Source organism: Mirounga leonina, unplaced genomic scaffold, assembly GCF_011800145.1.
Source record: "Mirounga leonina isolate KUSES-001 unplaced genomic scaffold, KU_Mleo_1.0 Mir_54, whole genome shotgun sequence".
In the NCBI taxonomy this organism is placed as follows: Eukaryota; Metazoa; Chordata; class Mammalia; order Carnivora; family Phocidae; genus Mirounga; species Mirounga leonina.
Window position 1 is genome coordinate 361,398 of NW_023270812.1, and position 20,455 is coordinate 381,852.

At 39.4% G+C, this 20,455-nt stretch overlaps 1 protein-coding gene across 1 annotated transcript in view; it reads right to left on the reverse strand.

The window, feature by feature from the left end:
- Positions 1–9,024: 9,024 nt before the first annotated feature.
- Positions 9,025–20,455, reverse strand: part of LOC118001790 (NADPH oxidase 3-like) — a 55,922-nt gene continuing 44,491 nt past the window's right edge. The window contains exons 12-13 of the mRNA XM_034991935.1: positions 18,962–19,086; positions 9,025–9,151 (exon numbers count right to left, since the gene is read on the reverse strand). Coding sequence (XP_034847826.1) covers positions 9,025–9,151; positions 18,962–19,086 — 252 coding nt within the window. The remainder of the gene's footprint in view (positions 9,152–18,961; positions 19,087–20,455) is intronic.

Here is a 20,455-nt window from a genome sequence, read left to right on the forward strand (position 1 = left end):
TGATATTGTTCCCGTCCAATCGTATTAGTTATCTATTGCTGCTATACAAATTATCCCTAAGTCAGCAGCTTGAGACAACACACATTTATTATCTTATCATTTTTATTTTTTAGGTCGAACTCCAATATGCATGTCACCAGACTAAAATCAAGGTAGTTCGGGACTGTGTTCTTTTTCAAAGGCTCTAGGGGACACTGTTTCAGTGACTTTCCCAGCTTCTAGAGGCTTCCTGCATTCCTGGGCTCACAGGCCCTTCCATCTTCAGGCCCATCAATGACTTCACTCCAACCTGTACTTTGGCCATCCTCTCTTCTTCTTTGACTTTGGCTGGCTCTTCTGCCTCCCTCTTCCATGTCTAAAGACCCTCGTGATAACCACTGGGCCCACCCAGATAATGTAGGATAACCTTCCCATCTCAGGGGAATCATCTCAAAGTAACTATAATTTCATCTGGAACCTTCATTCCCCTTTGCCACAAAACTTCACATATTCATGGGTTCCAGAGATTGGGATGTGGATATCTATCTACCACAGGCCCACCTAGTGAGGTTTTTTCTTTCAGTAATTATGTTTCTAGGTTCTACAACTTGCATTTGGTTCCTTGTATATCCTGTCCTTTGCTGAGATGGTCTCTTTTTCCATTTGTTTCACGAGTGATTGCAGTTGCCGGTTGGAACATTTTTATGAGAGCTGCTTTAAAATCCTTGTTAGATAATTCCAACATTCATGTCATCTTGGTGTTGGCATCTGTTGATTTTCTTTTCTCATCTGAGTTGAGATTTTCCTAGTTCTTTGTATGACAAAATTTTTGGATTGTATCCTGTACATTTTAAGTATAATGTTATGACACTCTGGGTCTTATTTAGATCTTTAATTTTAGCTGGCAGTTAGCAGGTTTAGGTTTAGAACATACATCCTGGCCCACTTTCTGTGGTTTGTGGTTCCAATATCAATTTAGTTTTTCAAAGCCTTGTGTTGCTATTTGGGGATGCTACACTGGGGTGTAACCCAGAGGCCAATCTGCAACCTCGGTAGCAGTCCTCACCAGAGTTCAAATCTCAAATCATTTGCTGTGTTGCTTCAGGTTGGTTTCACACATTGGCCTCTGGAGAATTTGCCCAGGACTTCATATTCAGATTTCTCTTCTTTCTGTAATGGCCACCCCCGTCTCATCCCCCAAACCTCTGCTAGATGTTTGTTGAGTGCAGGGCAGGAATGTTTGGCAGGTCTCCACTGGACAGTCCCGGGGTGGGGTGGGGTGGGGGGCGGGGGCAGTGAGGGAGTAACGACCAGTGTTCCTGTTAGCTCAGGGTAGATATGGTTGATAGAGTTTTATAGTTTTCTTTGTAAAGGTTTTGTGTATCTTGTTAGAATTATTTATTGGCACCTTACATTGCTTGGCGCTCTTCTTCTACTTCCAAACATTTTTAAAAAGTAAATTTGAATTTTGAGGTAAGTTGGCTGGAAATTTGGAGGGTGTGGCACAAAAATTATCATATAAATAAGGAGTAGTGATGGTTCTTTCCTTAGGTCTTAATTTATTGATCTTAATTAGATCAATAAATTGAGACTGGATCATTATTGAGCCGTTGTTTTTCAAGATCAATCATGAATTTTTATAATAACTTGAAGGTGTTTGGAATTGATAGAGAATTCTTAAAGCAGCTTTTCTTTTATTCAGTCTGAAGGAAAGAATTGGGAGAAAATAACTTTGAAGGCTGCAGATATTCTTATGAAAATTGAAAGGGAGAGAACAATTTAAGAAATGAAGAAAAGAAAAAAAGAAAAAGAGAAGAGAATAAAGTCCAGCATGATAAGGCTGGTAGATATCTAAGAAGATACTTTAGATTATTTGGTAACAAGGCAACCTATGTAGATAAAAACTAGGATGCCAGCCACCTCTTAGAGAAGGGAAGGACTAGCTAACTGGATAAGCAGGGCTTTCTTTGTGCTAGGAGTGTGGACCAGCTTTGCCAATAAGTATGGACAGATTGCCTGTGTTGGAATATACATAAGCAGTGCCACTAACTTAGAATTTCTACTGTATATATTGGAGGTCATAAAAGCACAACTTGTACTTTCTTCAAACATTAATAGGAAAAGGTGGAACCAGTAAGATGATGAAGTAGTGGTTTAGAATCGGTGTTGGAGGGTGTGCTGAAAGCAAGAGAGAAATTAAAGATGACTTGGAGGTATTTTGTATTTTTAGCCTAGGCGTTTTGGTAGATGATGGTGCCATTAACTGAAACAAGAAAAAAATGGAGGAAGAACAGAATTATAAAGAGAAAAACAAAGTGTTTGGTTTTGGATATGTAAAATTTGAGATGCCTATTATCTGTCCAATGGTGGTATATGTAGTTGGATATATCAGATTGGAATTTAGACAAGTCTGTGCTGGAGTTTTAACTTTGGGACTCATCAGCAAACAGATGGTGTTTGAAGCCATAGGAATGTGTGATATTACTCAAGGGAAGAAGGTAGATAGAAAAAGAAGAACTATGACCAAGTCGTAAGACACTCCAACATTTTAAAGCTGGACAGAAGAAGCTGGGAAGAAAACAGAGACTGTTATGTCACCAAGTCAAAAAAAAAAGAGAAATGTTTCAAGAAGGGAGAAATGGTCAACAGTTTCAGTTGCTGCTAAAAATAAAAGGGAGTTGGATTTCACATCTTGGCGGTTATGTTGGACCTTGAAGATAGTTACAGCTGTGGAGATAATATTCTTATTGGATTGTGTTAAAGAGAGAATGTTGTGGACATTCAACTATGGAGAGTTGATTGATATAACAAACACACACATTCATGAGTAGACCAGACAAAGGACAAACCTAACTTAATAAGTTTTCAAAACTTGTCTGCACAAGAACGGGAATAGAGGATCCTTGAACAGAATGGAGACCAGCAGTATGACTTGGCTTCTATCTCACCCTACTAATCTGGAGTCCCATTCATGAGTCAAAAAATTCCTGAGACATTTCACTAAATACTCCCGGTTTTGGAACGGAGTGAAGAGAAAGATCATTCACTTTTTTTTTTTTTTAATCTTCTGATGGGAAGTTGTGAATGAATAGGGAAAGAAATCAACAAAGCTGACATTCCTTGTTGGAAGAGAAGGATCCAAGTTCACACTTAACTGGGGGATGGAATTCGAAGCCTGGGAGTGTCTCCTTATGGAAATGCATCATATCCTTTTTCTGTTGCCCCCGTTAGCTAGAATGAATCAAGATACAGGACAGTCAATGACCTCAGAAGATAAAATGGAGTCCAGGAAATCTGACTTAGTCTGCACACAACCCAAGCTGAGCTTCCGTCCTCTCTTGCATACTGTGCCATGACAGCTGCTGTTTTCTCAGACCACAGAAAGTGGTTAAACATGAAATACCCAGGCTAACGCCAAGCTTTAGAAGAGAAACAGGACCCACACAAACACTTGTACTTAAATGTTCATAGCAGCATTACTTATAATGGCCCCCCAAATGGAAAACAACCCAATGTTGTATACAATGGGATATTTTGGGCATAAATAGAAGAAATGAAGTACTGATACATGCTACAATGTGGATGAACCTTGAAAACATTATGCTAAGTGAAAGAAGCTAGCCACGAAAGACCTAGTATTATATGGTCCCATTTATACGAAATGGAATCCATTTTTATGTTCAGAATATGCAAATTTATAGATACAGAAAGTACATTAATGGTTAGGGCTGGGAGCAGGTTGAAGGAAAATGGGGGAATGACTGTTGATTGGTATGGGGTCCCTGTTTGCAATGTAAAAATGCTCTAAAATTGATTGTGGTAATATTGCACAAGCCTATACATATACAAAGAACTTTGAACAGTGCACTTTAAATGGTTAATTTTATGGTATGCAAATTATATCTCAATAAAGATTTTATATTTATTTATTTATTTTTTTTAAAAGACTGTATTCATTTATTTGAGAGATAGAGAGCGTGCGAGAGAGAGCACGAGCATGGGGAGGGGCATAGGGAGAGGGAAAAGCAGACTCCCTGCTGAACAGGGAGCCCGATGCGGGGCTCGATCCCAGGACCCTGGGATCATGACCAGAGCCAAAGGGAGATGCTTAACTGACTGAGCCGCCCAGGTACCCCTCAATAAAGCTTTTATAGTAAGAAAAGAGAGAAAGAGAGAGAGAGTGAAAGAGAGAGAAAGAGGGAACATGGTCTTAGAGAAGGCACAGAGAAAAACCCTCCAAAATTATTCACAATATGGAAGAATCATTAAAATGTCTGGGCAGAGTTAGTTAATATGAGCAAGGTAAAAACAAAACAAAACAAAACTATATATATATATATATATATATATATATTTTTTTTTTTTTTTTTGCATAGCAACTGTGCAAAAATACTACAGGAAAAAAGGGAAAATAACCAATGTAGCATAAGGAAAAAAAACCCCAATCTAGTAGAAATTATAACTCAGGTAATTCCTCAATATTGCTTCATATAATGTTGAACTGAATGAGAACAGTAAGTTAATAAGACAGGGAAAAAGACAAAATTATGAAACAACAGAATGAGATCAAAAGGGATATCGCAGATCTAAGGTAACAGGTTGGGGCTACAAGCAACATCTTTATAAAACCAATTAAAAAATTGTAAACCTTAGTAAGGAATAAAATAAACATTACTGACAGCTGAATGCCAAGTCCATAATCTCTCCCTAAGCTGAAATTCCAAAATCAAAAAACCTAAGAAAATTTAGAGGGTTTTTTGGTAACAAATGTGGTAGCATAATCTGTCCTGAACAGATGTGAGGTTATTTATAATCTTTGCTTATCCCACTTAATTTGAATATTCATATTTATACTTTTCATTGAAAAAAAAAACACATTAAAAAGGTGATTTATTTACAAAGGGGAAAGAATGAATTTGGCCTCATACATCACCACAGCAATGTCCAAAAACAGCAAACATTGGAGTCATTTCTACAAAGTTATGAGGGGAAGAGAATATGGTCCAAGAACACGACATCAAGCCCACTATCAGGTGAGTGAAAAGGCAACAGGCTGCATTCTCAAATATGAATTAAATCAGGGAATATAACACTCATGAGTCCTTCTTAAAACATCCTGCTTGACAATCCAAAAAATTAGTAGTTTAGGCTCAACAAAACTCAAGAATGGAGAAGTCAGGTTCAAAGAAATGGTGGTCAACAGGCAATCTGTTCTGAGTTATCCCTTTTAAGTTATTTATAAAACATTACAAAGGCTACATTTAATCAATATTTCTTTTATCCTCCTGAACATATATGGACGTTGGAATACCTTAATTCCAGTGTCATGCTCCCATCTTCTATACCATTGTTGTCTAGTATTTCCATTTTACTTCTAAAAGCTTTCCTTCTGAAATAATAATTCATTCTCTTTTACAGTCAATGCTTAGAGATTTTGACAAAATGTCTTTCAATGTCTTTGCTTATCACTGCTTCTTGTATCCCATTAATTGAATTTCCTCCTTTCTTAAATATATCTTTTTGTAGTTGTTTCAGTGAGGGAGATAAATTTTCAGTTTTCTTTTGTTTGAAAATATCTGTATTCTGCCTTCATTTTTGGGTAATAATTTCACTGAGCACAAAATTCTCAACTGATTGTCATGTTCCTTTAGCACTTTGAAGGTATTATTTCATTATCATCTGGTCTCTATTGATGCTTTTGAGAAGGCAGCTGTTAGGTTTATTGTTCATTTGTAGGTAATTTAACGTTTTTCTTTCTGGTTACTTTAAAGTCTTTTCCTTCATGACAATGTCCCTGGATGTTGAATTTTCTTTTCCTTTCTTTCTTTCTTTCCTTCCTTCCTTTATCTTTTTCACATGTTTTTTGCCTCTGTCTTTCTCATATATTCTTCTTCTAAACTTCCAGATGAAGTTTAGAATATCTAGCATTTCAAAAAATTGTAAAGAGAAGTTAAATTTTGATTGGAATTTTGTGTAACCTATTAATTAATTTGGAACCAATTGGTATTTTGATATTGATATTCCCATTTAGACACATGCCGTTCGTTCCATTTGAAAATGTCTCTCTATAAACGTTTGGTCATTTATCAAATCATCTTCCATAATTCGTGTTAGATAAATTTATTATTTTTTTTAAAGATTTTATTTATTTATTTGACAGAGAGAGACACAGCGAAAGAGGGAACACAAGCAGAGGGGGTGGGAGAGGGAAAAGCAGGCTTCCCGCGGAGCAGGGAGCCCTATGCGGGGCTCGATCCCAGGACCCTGGGATCATGACCTGAGCTGAAGGCAGACACCCAACCATCTGAGCCACCCAGGCGCCCCTAGATAAATTTATAAGCTTGCTATGTTTTTGTTTCTATTTTGAATAGGTTATTTCCTTTTTAAACAAAATCCACATTTTTTAGTTGGTTATTGCTGCATTAAAGAAATCTATTGATTTTTAACAATTTTTTTTCTATCAGGATGTGTCAAGTTCTGCATAGTATCCAGGGAAGTAACATAAAGGTCAAAACTAAAAAGTGGATGCAAGGAGCAGAAATTAAAAAAAAAAAACTACAGCAAGGGGCATTGGGTGGCTCAGTCAGTTAAAGGTCTGCCTTTGGATCAGGTCATGATCCTGAAGTCTTGGGACTGAGCTCCATGTAGGGCTTCCTTGCTCAGCAGGGAATCTGCTTCTGCCTCTCCTCCCTGCTCATGCTCTCTCTCTCAAGTAAACAGATAAAAAAATGCAGCAAAATCAGTTTTTTTAAAAAGACTTTATTTTTTAAAGAATGGTTTTAGGTTTACACAAAATTGAGAGAAATGTAGAAAGGTTGAAATCTGTTCTTTTTTTTTAAAGAAATCTGTTCTTAAGAACAAGTATCCTTTAATTTGTTAGACAGAAATCCAATGGCTAAAGAGTGCATTTTATTTTCAAATAGGGAAAGAAAACTAATAACTGAATACAACCAAGAAAAACCTTTTAATACATTTAATTTTCCTGCTGAAGATTAGATATATACTTTGCAGAAAGTTCTTATAAAAGCTGAATCAAACGTAAGTGGGGAAATGAATAAACAGAAAGGCTGCATATATTAAAATTAGTAGAGTTTGAATGATATCTATCAAACGACACTTAAAGATACTAAGAAATTCCAATTCAGAGGAGTCGAAATAATTTTAGAGACATCAGGGAATATACCCACCTTTTTTCCTAGAGTGTATTTTAAAATAGACCCTAGAAATCATAGAATCAAAGTCAATATCTGAGGATAAAGTAAAAGAACTGATCAATTTATAATTTAGAAATCTCTGAAAAAGCTTAAGTGGCTGCCTGACTTTGTAAAAACAAATCATGTCAGACCAATTTAATCCTCTTTTATGGCATAGTGACGGTCTACAAAGATAAGAAGCATTTGTAAAACATAATCTATTTTAACTTCAAGAAATGATTTTGTTCTATTGCATATGTCATGTTAATTATAAGCTAAGAGAGTATGATGTGTATGATTCTCAATAGCTAGTTATCATTAACTTGTTCCTGACTGGGAACTCATATTAACAGGTAGTTGCAAGAATTCATGGTGCAGTTCTTTGGATTCAATAATTTGGTTGAAAATCTAAACAAAAGATTTAAGATATCACTAATTAAATCTATGGATATTATGAAACTAAATACTAGTATTATTATCTGGGGCTGAACTTCAAAACAATCTTGAAATATTAGAAAGAAAAATTCTAAAAGATTAATCAATACTATTAGAGAAAACTGTAAGATGTGAGGAATACTTTAGGAACTTTCTGGGGATCAAGTAGCTGATGGTAAAAAAAAAAAAAAAAAAAAAGATGGGCTCAATGAGAGTATAAAATTAAAAAAACATTCCCAGTCTATTTGTGGGGCAGAAATTGAGTTGGGGAGTAAGTGTCAAGATGATTATAGATCAAAATGTGATAGTAGGGGCCCCTGGTTTGCTTAGTTGGTAGCTCATGTGACTCTTGATTTTAGTGTTGTGAGTTCGAGGCTCACAATGGGCATAAAGCTTACTAAAAAAGAAGAAAAAGAAAAAGAAAATAAAATGTGATAGTAATAAAAAGTATGCATTAAAAAAGAGTAAGAAAGGGATGTGGAAAGAAGGAAAGAAAGAGAGGCAAATATAGAGTTTAGCTGTATTGAAAAACATGGCACACAATATCTAAAAAATCACTTTTCTCCCCAATACTAGTCATGCATCTATTAGAATGTTATGTCTCATTTTAGTCCACACATTTTAAAAAGATGTGAGGAAATGGAAATGGATTTGAAGAAGAGCAACAAGAATGATTGAAGGGCTAGAATATATATCCTAGGCTGAAAGGTTAAGAATCTAGTATTGTTTGGACTAGAAAAGAGATAGGTAAGAGATGATTTTATCACTTTCAAGATATAAAGGATTTTTGTGAAAGATAACCCACATTGGTGATTTCTCAGGTCTATAGGGGATGAAAAGAAAGCACAAAGGAGCTTAAGTTTAAGCAGAAAAGATCAGGTTTGGATAGAAAGCAGATGTCTCTGCCATGAGGGTGATGAAATTTGAAATGACTTCTACAGGAGACTCTGAGCCAGGCAGCCATATCAGTCTCCATGTTGAATGCTCACTGTTGAGCATGAAAATAAGTTTGAGAAAAATGATATCTATGAGGGGTCAGCAAACTACCTCCTGCAGGCCAAATCTGGGCCACCATCTGATTTTTGGATAGCCCATGAGCTAAGAATGACTTGTACATTTTTAAATCATTAGAAACAAAATCAAAAGAATGTTCCATGACAAAATTATATGAAATATGATTTCAATGTCCATAAATAAAGTTTCATTGGCACACAGCCATGCTCATACCTTGACGTATTTATTGTTTGTGGCTACTTTGGTGCATTAAAATGGTAAAGTAGAGTAGTTGTGACTGAGATCATATGGTCCATAGAACCCAAAATAATTATTATATGGCCCTTTACAGGAAACGTTTCCTGACTGCTGACCTACATGACTGCAGCCACTTACATAACACAAGAAATTTTTTCTCCAAGGCTTAGAAGCTTTCTTTGTTGTAGTAAAAATGGACGCCCCTGGGGTCGGCCGAGGAATATAAGCGGCACATCCTTTGAAGCGTCTTTGAGAGAGCTTTGGGTCCACAGAAGAACACACCAATGCTGCTGCTGTGGTAGGATAAGACAAGGAAAGAATGTGTTATGCAGGAGCAAGGCTAGCCAGAAACCAAGACAGAGTTATAAAATTAGTGAAGTGGTTGCGGTTGTGCCTTCATTTATTTTTCTCCACTCACTTCCTTTTTCTTAGATTCTCTCTCCTACTCAGTGCCGTACTCCCACACAGGTTCCCAGCGTCTTGTTAGACCCTGAAACACACAGGCAGGTGGAGCCCAGGAGATCGAGAGTAGCAGGGCCATGATGACTGGGGAGGGAGTTTCAATGACAGAGGTGATAGCACTTGGATTTCTGGTCCAGTGACCCTGATTCATGTCCTCCTGGATTGGTGACTAGAATGTGAGGTTCCTGTTCTGCTCTACTCCTCACTATTCCAGAGCCCGCAATAGTGCTTGGCCACAGTAAAAAATACACATTTGTTGAATAAATGAATAAATGGTTCCATTGATTATGATCTGCAAGATTTTGGGCAAGATCTCAATCTCTGCATGTGCAAAAAGAGACTAATGATTACATTATATGTTTTATTGAGAACAAAATGAGATAATGCATTCAAAAAGGTTTAAAAAGTGTTAGTTATTATTAATATCTTGTTCAGCCCTGCCTTTTCATAGCTAATAAAATTTATACTAAAGTGAGAGAAGCTAGTTTATTTTTCCTGTTGGAATGCCTTTGGTTTTCAAAGAAGGCCAAAAAGAAGAATTGGAAAGGAAAAAGACATTACTGAAAGTGGAGTCACCTGAAAACTGTCCTCTCTAGTCAGGACATTTCAGAAAACCGTGTGGAAGAGGTATTGTTGCATATAGTGAGTGTCCCTGAGCTGCTCAGGTCCCTTGGGACCACGGCTGCCAGCTCTGCTTCTATAAATAAATATAAATAACACACTGGTGCAAGGATTCAGGTTGTCTCCAGAAGTCAGGCGTAACCAGTCTCTACAGGGACTTACAGACCATGCTTCCCTTGTCTTGCACTGTTCTATTCCTTATAGCATTTTTCCAATCTCTGGCACTGCGCATAAAATCACCTAGGCAGATTTTTAAAATGTAGATTCCCAGGCTTGAATCCCAGGAATGCATTTTTAGCAAGTCCCCCAGATGATATTGAGGCACATGGTCCTGTGAGCTACACTTTGAGAAACATTGTCTTGGAGAAATTACTGGGACTCTAGGACCAGCCCACCCAGCACCTCTGCTCCTTGATAGCTGGCTGTGGTTGGGAAGTTCCTCTATAGCTCGTTCTTCCTAGCTTATATGTTAACATGGTTCTCTGCCATGTAGTCAATCCACATTTTAATTATGTGTTCCAGGACCATAATAACCATGGTAGAAATTGATGGTTCAATTATATTTCAAACTCTAGCTTCAAACGAATTTATCAAGTGGACTCATTTGTAAATGACAATATGCTCAAAACATATAAGGACTATTTTTGAAGCTATTATTCCCACGGCAAAATTCGAGAAAGTGCCTTTTCCGAAAGTATTTTCCACTGAAAAATACGAGTTTATGACTTAATGAAGCAACTTTCAGGTGTTTATGGAAATAGAAGGCACTGATTAAGAATGCTGTTGGTTCTACCCCTCTGTTGCTGAGGAGCTTTGGGCATGTTTATTATCTCCTCAAAGGCCCCCTGCTTCCTTCTCTGTGAAATGGGGTGCATGATAGGACCTAGCTCTTAGAACCTCTGAGAGGATTAGACATGACATTGCCAGTATAGCCTTCCATCCTGTGCTTGGCACATGGCCAGCCCCAGGAACAGCCTACACTCTGACCCACAAGATGTCTGTCTGCTCCGCGGAGCTGAACAGATGTGACATGGGCTGTTACCCCAACGATGGTGACAGTCCTCCTGGATCAGCACTCCAGCACTGGGCTATTTGAATTCTGGAGTGAAACATTTTGAATGATAGATGGGTCAGGCAAAACCCTTCCCCGTAAAGAGTCACAGCTTGGCTTTGTGTCTGAGGCCCAGAGGTATCCCTGCATCCGTGTTCAAAGACGCCTATATGGGTGGTGATATTTTTCCATTCGCGTAGGTGTCACCAAAGTGATTGCCCACTGGCCCATTCCCAACAGGCTAGAGTTGCCCTTTCGTTTGCAGTCGTAGTGACTGTTTGCGGGTCCTGAGGATCCCCTTTGATGCTCTGCCTTTAAGACTCCATTTCAAAGGGTTCTGACTGCTGGCGGCCAGGTGAACCACTGGTGTCCCCAGCCGTTCACAGCAACCCTGCCTCTTTTGAAATCGTGACCATTACGCTGCACAACGAAGTACACACTTTGCTGGATTCATGTAAGTGTCATGATTATGCAGTCGCCAAAAAGTCTCACAAAGGCCATTCATTATCTCCCTTCACGAGCACTCTGTGCCTTCCTGTCCCCGCACAGGGCAGCCGATCGCTTGCCTTGCTTACCCGCCTCGGCACTTGTAGTTTCAAGCGCGGAGCTTTCTTGTCCCGAATGCATATACCGTGGGGCTCACAGAGCCGAGAATCTGCACAGAGTGTGGAAGGCACAGATGTGGCAGCATTTTTTTTTTTTTTTCCTTTTATGAGGCAGCGGACAAGTGCAACAGAACCCTAATGGGGTTGGTATAGAAAAAAATTCTCCTATCAAGTTTAATTACCCACGATTGCTTAGAATTAAAAAAAGATTCCCTGTAAAAGAAGTATAAAAACACAAGGCAGTATCCTTTGGTTTACAGCCTGCAAGCTGCAGAGCTTGCACATGAATGAGGACTTGGATCCAGGACAGCATTAGCGGCATCGATCAGTCTGGGCTGCTGACTTTGATGGGAAAAGGACAAATTTTACACGAGCTGCAAAGATGGTTTTAACATTAGCAGTATTATTTTTAGCTCTGATGAACAATAAGGAGAATCCTCCCGCTCCCCCTCTTATTTGCTAAATAACTATTGTGCTCTTTTCTGTAGGGTTGATGCATTTTTCAAAACATTTCAGCAATGCCATGCATGAAAGGCATCCAAAATGTCACCCACCAGGAGATTTCTGCTCAGCAGATATATGGGAGAGTGGGTGTGCCCGGGAGTAATCCCACCATCTTGCTGGATTCCCAGGTTCTGCTGCCTTGAGCACTTCTCTCTTTAAATTGTACGTTTGTTTTTATGTGTTGGCTTTTATGCTTGGTAAGTTATAACCCTGTAGGGGCAGACCCTAAACCCCATTTAAAAAAAATCAAATTACTTTATACCCTGAGTGCATTCTGCAAATAAAATCGATAAACAGAAGCTTCCCGTGGATTTATGGAGGCTTAGAAAGAAGACAAGGAGGGCTACAAACTTGGTATCAGACAATGGACACAACTTCTGGTTAATCTTTCCTAGCGAATGTTTTTCATTAGAAATTCCTCCAAATGATTCATCGTATAATTATATTTTGTACAGCACCTTCTTTTCACAACCACAGATAATAATTGTGTTGGCCAGCTTTTTTTTTTTTTTTTTTTAAACCCATCTCCCGGTTGATTTGTAGCAGCCTGCTCTGTGACTTCTCTCTGCATCTTAATTACTCAGTGGTTCATTAGGAGCTACAAAGTCCCTAACAGTGCTTGCTCACTGCTGAGAATTAACTTGCTATTCCCACCAACTCCATTTTATTTGGGAAGAATTAGGAATCTGGTCCCAGCTTCCACATCCTTCTCATGGTCCCTTCACTTGCTGATGTTGGCCACTGTGCTCAGCTCCGTGGGGGCACAGAGAAAGTTGCTGTCTTTGAGGATGGTCATGGTCCAATAGAAAATGAAATAAGAGAGAAATAAAAGTAGGTGACTTGTAGCGTTAGATGCCAGGGAATGGTAGGGCCATTTTTCTGCCCATCCTCTCTCCTCCCCTCTCTGATAAAACACAGGAATGTATACACCTTCATCCAGAAATATGCTCATATAGTTGCCATATCTAATGATTTTCTAGGTAAAACCATCAAAGATGCTTAGCAGAATAATGACAAATCCACTTGTGCTCACCCAACCTCCCTAACCTTTGCTACCAAAAATAGAGTAAAGCCAGTAATTTTCATTGAATCTTCACCTGACTCTAACTGGAGGGAGAGCTGGATGTCCTCTGGTGGAAAGGTACTATTGAAACATGCTAACGTTATCCCAGTCATAAGTTAATGGTGGCTTTATTTCTCTCATAAAGCTATAATTTGTCATGTGTGGGATTTCCACTTAGGTCTATTTCTTCGGGTATTCTGAACACTTTAGTCATATAACGAATGTAAAGAATATCCTATTAGATAGAGGGCCCTGTATGCTATCATCAGAATGTGACTTTCTCCAAAATATCATTTAAAAACATTTTGCACATATGCATGTACAAATGAGAATTGGAGAGTGTGCACACAAGCAAATGTGGTTCCAGATGGACACATTTACTTGATTTAGTATAAAGGTATTTTTACATTTCTGAAAACAATGGGTGGTCTAAAATACATTCCTGCAATATGGATTAGAAGTTCCCAATCATATGGTAAGTCGGCACCTTTCTCCCTCGTTGGGTTGGATTGAACAGTTCTAACAAATGGTAGCACTCTTCTGAAGTCTTTGTTTCTTCGAGATAAGAGAAACACTTCTACTCAAGTTTTGAAGAAATGGCCGAATCTTCAAAATTTTTATGGTCATTAATTACATAAAGTTTTACATCTACATGGCACGGGGAAGTTATTAGCAGCTAAGTCAAAAGTGGCAAATGATAAATACTTGGTGAAATGTTAAGACCAAAGACCAAAGTCCTATGGAAAATCATTTTATTCAATTAATTAAAAAACAACCGATCTGCAGATCCAGACGGTTGAGTATATGCACAATGTGTATGTATCCAAAAAGTAGCTGGATGTGACAAATATATATATTTTCATTCTGTGTACCTTCTTGGAAATGATTCCCTGATTTTCTGAATATTTTGTGAAAGCTTGGGAACAAGTCGAGACCGTTTACAAAAAATGAAATACAGCTTCCATTTTTGTGAAAGATACACATTTCTATAGACTAGGAAGACATGACTCTCAATGCCTGTATTTAATTAACCTACCGTATTCTAGTCGGGAGAACTGTTTTCATTGTTTTGTGTTTGAACTACTTTTCCGGGCTTGTCCAACATAAGCAATGTACAGCGAATGTCACGTGCCCGTGAGTTTGGGCCAATCAAAGGCTTACTTTCTATATATTCACTTACTAGTTGGTGATCTTCTTTTAAAACTATACTTGTGTTCTGTAATACAGCTGATAAAATTACAAAAATTAATTGCAAATAAAAACAATAGAGTACACTTTCCCATTTTTCTACTTTCAGTCTTTGATCACTTTTTAATTTTTTCCTCCCCTTTCCTTATTTGTATTCATTTTGATGCCCATCAATTTGTTTCTCTATTACTGTTATTTTTGCAATTTTCTGGTTCCTTTGGAGCTTGCACTATTCTCTTTGATCTGCTTCCCTTCGAGCTTTATTTTTGGTGCTGTTTTTCATGTTCTGTAAAAAAAATATTTTTGCCTCTCTTCCCTTTATTCTTTTGATTTAACTCCTTCTTCTTAGAACAAGAACAAACTCCAGCTTTGAGGGAACAGGTAAATGTTTTTAAAAGAGTAAGCCCTAAGAATCCTTGGCTTCGTGCTGATGAATAGAAATGGTTGAGAGCCTACTTCAAAGGCCCTCAAGAACAAAGAACCTTTTCTGAGGCCACTAACAAATCCACCAATTCTTTCTGACCCATCTTTGCCAAAAGATATGAGCTAATGACAGGAAAGACCTGTCTTCTAAGAGTAGCCAAGTAGGCTTGGGAACAAACATATCCTTGACATAATCAAGGAAAAACATACTGTTTATCTCTTTAATAACCATCTTGAGGAAAATTAACGTTACTCTGTCCTTTGTGTGGAACAATAATTGGATTGTGTGTTTCATTTATATCTGGACAAAGGCCAGGATATTGAAATACTTCTCAAAATTAGATTTTCTTGTTTAAAAATTAGATTTTATTGGCATTCTCTTTCTGAGATTTCTTCATTAAAAGCTTCATTAAACATAAATCTTCTTTTACACAGCAGAAAACAAAATTATTTTAAGGAGGTCATTTTAAAAGTCTTTTGGAAGGGGGGTGCTAAGCTGTCTACTGGTGACTTGTCTTGCCCAGGATCTGGCATTCCAAGGAAGAAATGATCATTGATCTTTGCCTACATGTGTCTTATATTAATTACATTGATAGTTGGAGCTATATAACAAGTTGTGTTCCAGTGTCTAAGGCTATTACAAATAGGCTACTTTTAAAATTTGGGGGCTAAGAAGTATGCTGTAGAGGCTTGATTTGGTGACAGTCTTAGGGGGCCTCTTTTGCTCAGGGGGAGGCGAAGTCATCCATCAGCTAATGTGCTGAAAAGCTCAATTGGGTTTTAAGTACATTTACATACTAAACTTTGATTACAGCTTCTGAACAGGAATGAGCACACTCTTCACAAGGGCAACAAGAGAAGTGACAACTATGTGGTTTTCCTGCCTTCAAACTGTTTCCTACTCCTCGTTCCCCGCATGCTTGGACAGACTCGCTTCCCAGCCACTACCCGACATAATTGCTCGGGCAGTGTTAGTGCAAACTCAGTTCTGCTCTCGGGTCTCCTGGTGCTGTTTCTGGCTCACACCTTTCTGAGGGAAGGATGATAATTAAATGGTTTGGTTTGAAAGGCCTTCTTGTCCACTGGGCCGTGAACTTCACGTGTAACAAATAAACAAATACAACGTGACTCGTCAATAAGGGGCAATCCTAACAAAGAGTGGTCCTATCTATAAGAACTCAGAGTAAAGATGTATGTGTCCTGTAAGAACCCTGCAAGTGGGAACATTCATCCTTTAATTGAAAACTAAGTGTAAAACATTTATCAGATGAGTAGATGTTTTTTTCCAAAAGGAGAACATACCAACAAAGAAAATCCTGGTCGTGGTTGTAACATATGAGCTTGTATCATTTTGTTAGTGTTCCACCCACCATCTTTTTAAGGAACTCACAGATAAAACGATCCAATCTCTGCCCCTGGATAAGTACCCCATGGGTAGGAGTTGAAGGGTGGTGACTTCAGGGCTCAGAGGAGGCTAGGGCTCTAGGAGTTGGGACAGGACGTTGAGCAGATAGCACAAGGGAACCAGATTCTGAGGCTCTGGAAGCTGGGATGGGTTCTAAGCACCATATTTAGAGAGAAGATAGGACACTGGAACTGGATTCTAGGTCAAGTGTCAGCAAGAGTCAAGGTAAGAAACAAAGTGGAGCCAGCAGTTTTCAGAAGTGGTGCCTGGAGAGTCCCAAGGCCACTTGCCATGGGCTTGTCCAGCTCTCCTAGGGCATCTGAGGCTGAGCCTGAGGACAAAACAACTGTGTAGTTGGTCCACTCGTTCCCTCCCTTAACCCTGAAGTTAAAGGTTAAGCTTTTCTTGGCCTCTCTTGTTGGAAATCCTTTACTCTTAGGACAATTCAAGGTTAGGAGAAGGTCCCCACTACTTCCAATGGATTCATTCCTGAGCAGATGCAGGCACGGTGTGCTCAGGAATCCAGAGCCTCTGCAGTGAATGCTCTCAGTTTGGGTCTGGTGTTTCTCAGGCAGGCTGCCACAGCATAGGGTATAGAGGGTTGGCTCGGGGTCTCACAGGGCTGGAACTGGACAGGTTATGAACCTTGGACTTGGTCACTCCTTCCACACTCCGTGTCTCACCATACTTTCTTCAAACAGCTGGTCCAAGGAGGTCTCAAAAATTTAGTAACGATTAACAAAAAAGAAAATGGAAAAGTTTGAGCACAAAGAGAGTATTAGAAAAATGTAAAAAAGAGCAGCCAAACTGACCAAAAGTTAATTAATATTCACCAGAAGAGTATCTTATAGAGCAGAAAGCATGCAAGGGAATTATGGAAGGTTTCAGGACGCAATGACCCTGATGAGAGACCACAAAGCAACAGCACCAGAACTTCTGGGAGAGATGGAAACAGGGAATTAGTCAGAAAGACCCTAGTAGATTTTAGTTTACTCTTAGTGGTTCAATACCAATAAAGTGGACAGAAGAGAGGTCAGGCTATAGAAGATGTAAATGACATGATTAATCTGATAGCTACGAGTAATTTATATTAAACTCTGTGACTTGCAAATAGAGAATGTGTTGTCCTCTCTTCTGGATATGGTGGTCCTTTAAACTCCTGTCCATCTGAATTGGCTTCTTTGTCTATTTCATTCAGTTTCCTGGTTCTAATACAGTTCACGTCTAACATCTCCCACGTGTACATCTCCAGCCTGAACACCTCTGACTCCTGACTCATATTCACCTGTCTGCTTGACTTCTCCACTTGGTTGTATAACAGGCATCTCAAACTAAACATGTCAAAAGACCGAACTGTTGATATCCTGTGCTGGCAAACCTGCTCTCTCAGTCATCCCCAAATTAGTAAGCGTAAGTCCATTCTAGCTCGGGTCACACCGTTCTCCCATCTAATCCATCAATAAGCCATGTCAGCTCTACCTTCACAAAATACCAGCATCCAACTGCCTCTCAGTACCTGCACTGCTCCTAAACCAAACCACTACCACTGTTTACCTCCTCCTAGCCTCTCCACTTCTGCCTTAGGGCACTTATAATTTATTCCCTCACAACAGCCAGAGGTGGTCTCATTAAACATAAGGCAGATCATGTCACTCTTGTGCTTGAACCTTTGCATTTGAGTGGTTTCCTCTCTCAGAATAAAATCCAAAGCCTTATAATGGTCTGTAATAGTCCCCCAGTTATCTCTCCTATATGCCTTCTGCCCCTCTTCCTCTTACCCACTCTGTTCCAACCTCACTGGCCTCCTGGATCATGCCAGGAACACTGTCTGTTGCCTCAGGATCTTGGCACATGCTGTCCTTCTGCTCTTTCCCAGTTACCTATGTGGCATACTTCCTCACTTCCATGGCCTTTCCTCAAATATGGAAAATATTCTTTAAACAAGGACAATATTAGGGCATACTGACTTTCAAGAGCCATAGATGCTGGGATTCAAAACAGAGACTGAGTTAGAGGACATAGAATAATAATGATAAATGTTTGCATTAGTGCTTTGCACTTTATCAAGCTATGTATTTTTTGAATTATGAAAACAACACGGTGGCTGCATGGTATCATTCATGTTTCTACAATGGGGCCCAAAAACTCAAACAAGCTACCTTGTCTAAGGTCACATAGCCAGTAACTTCTAGAATTAGAAAGCACAACCTTCTATTATTAAGTGCAGCTTACAGAGAAGGAGACTAAGTCAGTGGCAGGATACATAACCTGTCCAAAGTAAGCAGGTGGTTATGGTGGAGCTGGGATTTATACCTAAGCACTCAGGCTCCAGATCCTGGGTCTTTAGCCACCACATTAAATCTCTGCTTGGTCTTGGAACAATTTTTGTCTGCTTTGCTGAACATGTTAGATATGGTTTACAGTTGGACATAAGTGAATTCTCCAGTTGGGTAAGTTGAGATCAGCTGTGTTCACTGAACATTTCTTCAAGACCTACGTAGTTTAAGAAATACCATCTTTAAAAAAAAAAAAAAGAAATACCATCTTTGATTGAATTTAAGTGTGAAACATTTCAGCACAACTGCTAATTGTCAGATGTTGAAAGCCAGTCAAGCAGAGAGGTTTCTGGAAAACTCCATGACCACCCTTTCTAAGGTCAATGTTTTCTCCCTAAACAAAGTGCTCACTACTACACATTGAGCAGCTCATGCCCTAGACTTTTCCACCTCAGCAGCAGCCTCCAGGGAGGCTCCTACAGGCAGAGGAAAGAGAACGCCTTACCTGGGGTGAGCATAGGCCATCTGCCGGAACTCATTGCTCCAGTTAGGTCTTCCATAGAATGTTTTCTGCTTTAACCCCGTGATCACGTCAGTACTTTCATCCCAATGTAAAGCAATGTGAACGGCCTAAAATAAAAATTGTTGCATCAGGTGACATTTAGGAAAAAAAAACAAAACAAAACACAACAGGAACCTGCTTCTAAATAAAAGATCAAGTAATTATGTTCATTTGTAGATAGAATACTCAAAAACATTTCTTCATGCAGCTAGAGATGCTTATCATTAGCATCAGAAATCACTGATTTTGCATTTTGGGATAGACATCATATCTCATTTATCTTTGTATTCTACCTTGGGCACTACTGAAACAAAGGGTTTGATGTGTGCCTGGGTGAGGTACAGTAACATGAACCTGGGAGGAATTTTCTTGACAAGGATTAGAGTAGTATGGTAAATATGGTTAAGGGACAGTAAGCATTAAGCTACTTCCTTTTTTCTACCAAACTGCTCAGAAATTAATCTCTGCCTCTGTTCCCACTCACTTAATATGAAACCTTAGGGATTTGAGAAGGGCACTGCCAGATTAAAATGATAGGAAACGTTCAGGAAGTGGTTGGATCTTACAGTCAGATCTACCTACTGGGTTGAAACGGTTTGAAGTGGACTGTCCAGGTTCTAGTGCTGGGAGGAGGCGGAGCCTGGCAGACAGACCTGGTGGCCAAGCACAGAGAGGGGCAGGATTGGAGCTCTGTGCCCAACAATTTGCTTTCAAATTATATAAAAGCACCCAGGTAAGTACTGATTGATAAATAAGAGCCTGGGGCATAGCACTGCCTACTGATGATGTTTTAGGTTGCTGAACCCTGGTAGCTACTTTCTTCTTACCTCCTGGGATTTGTGTGTTCTATGCTCACCCCTTAGACACCGATGCAGCTCTTGAGTTCGTGTTTCACAACCTTTGGTGCTCCATTTGCTCATGTCCTCTGACTCATCTTGCTCCTGACCAGTTTGGCTAACAACCCTGCTGGGCCAAACCTTACCCCAGGTAAGGCCCCAACAGACCAGCTGGTGAGGGTGGATGGTGGTGGAATCACAGAAGCCCGGGCTGCAGGAAGTTGCCATCAGGCAGGTCTGACCCCAGGTGGCAGGGATCCTATCGGCATGGAGTTTGGGAATAGGGGACTCCAGGAGAGCAATAGTGAGAGTACGGCAGGATCCTCTTCTTGGCCAGGTTTATCAAGACCGAGAGGGAAGCATGAAGTAGGAGACAAGAGCTCAGGGACAGGAACTGCGGCAGTAGTTGAGGACTGAGCCTTGAAAAGTGGCAGAAGCCCTGTTATCAGAACTGGAAGTCAAGGTCAGAGTTGTGTCAGCCTCCAGATTAGAGCAGCACAATTGTAGCCCCACAGCCCTCTTGCTTAACAGTAGGATTGACTAGTTTCAGCTGTGGGCAAAGAAGAAGGCAGAGGCAGCCAATTTACTTTTGACTAAGTGC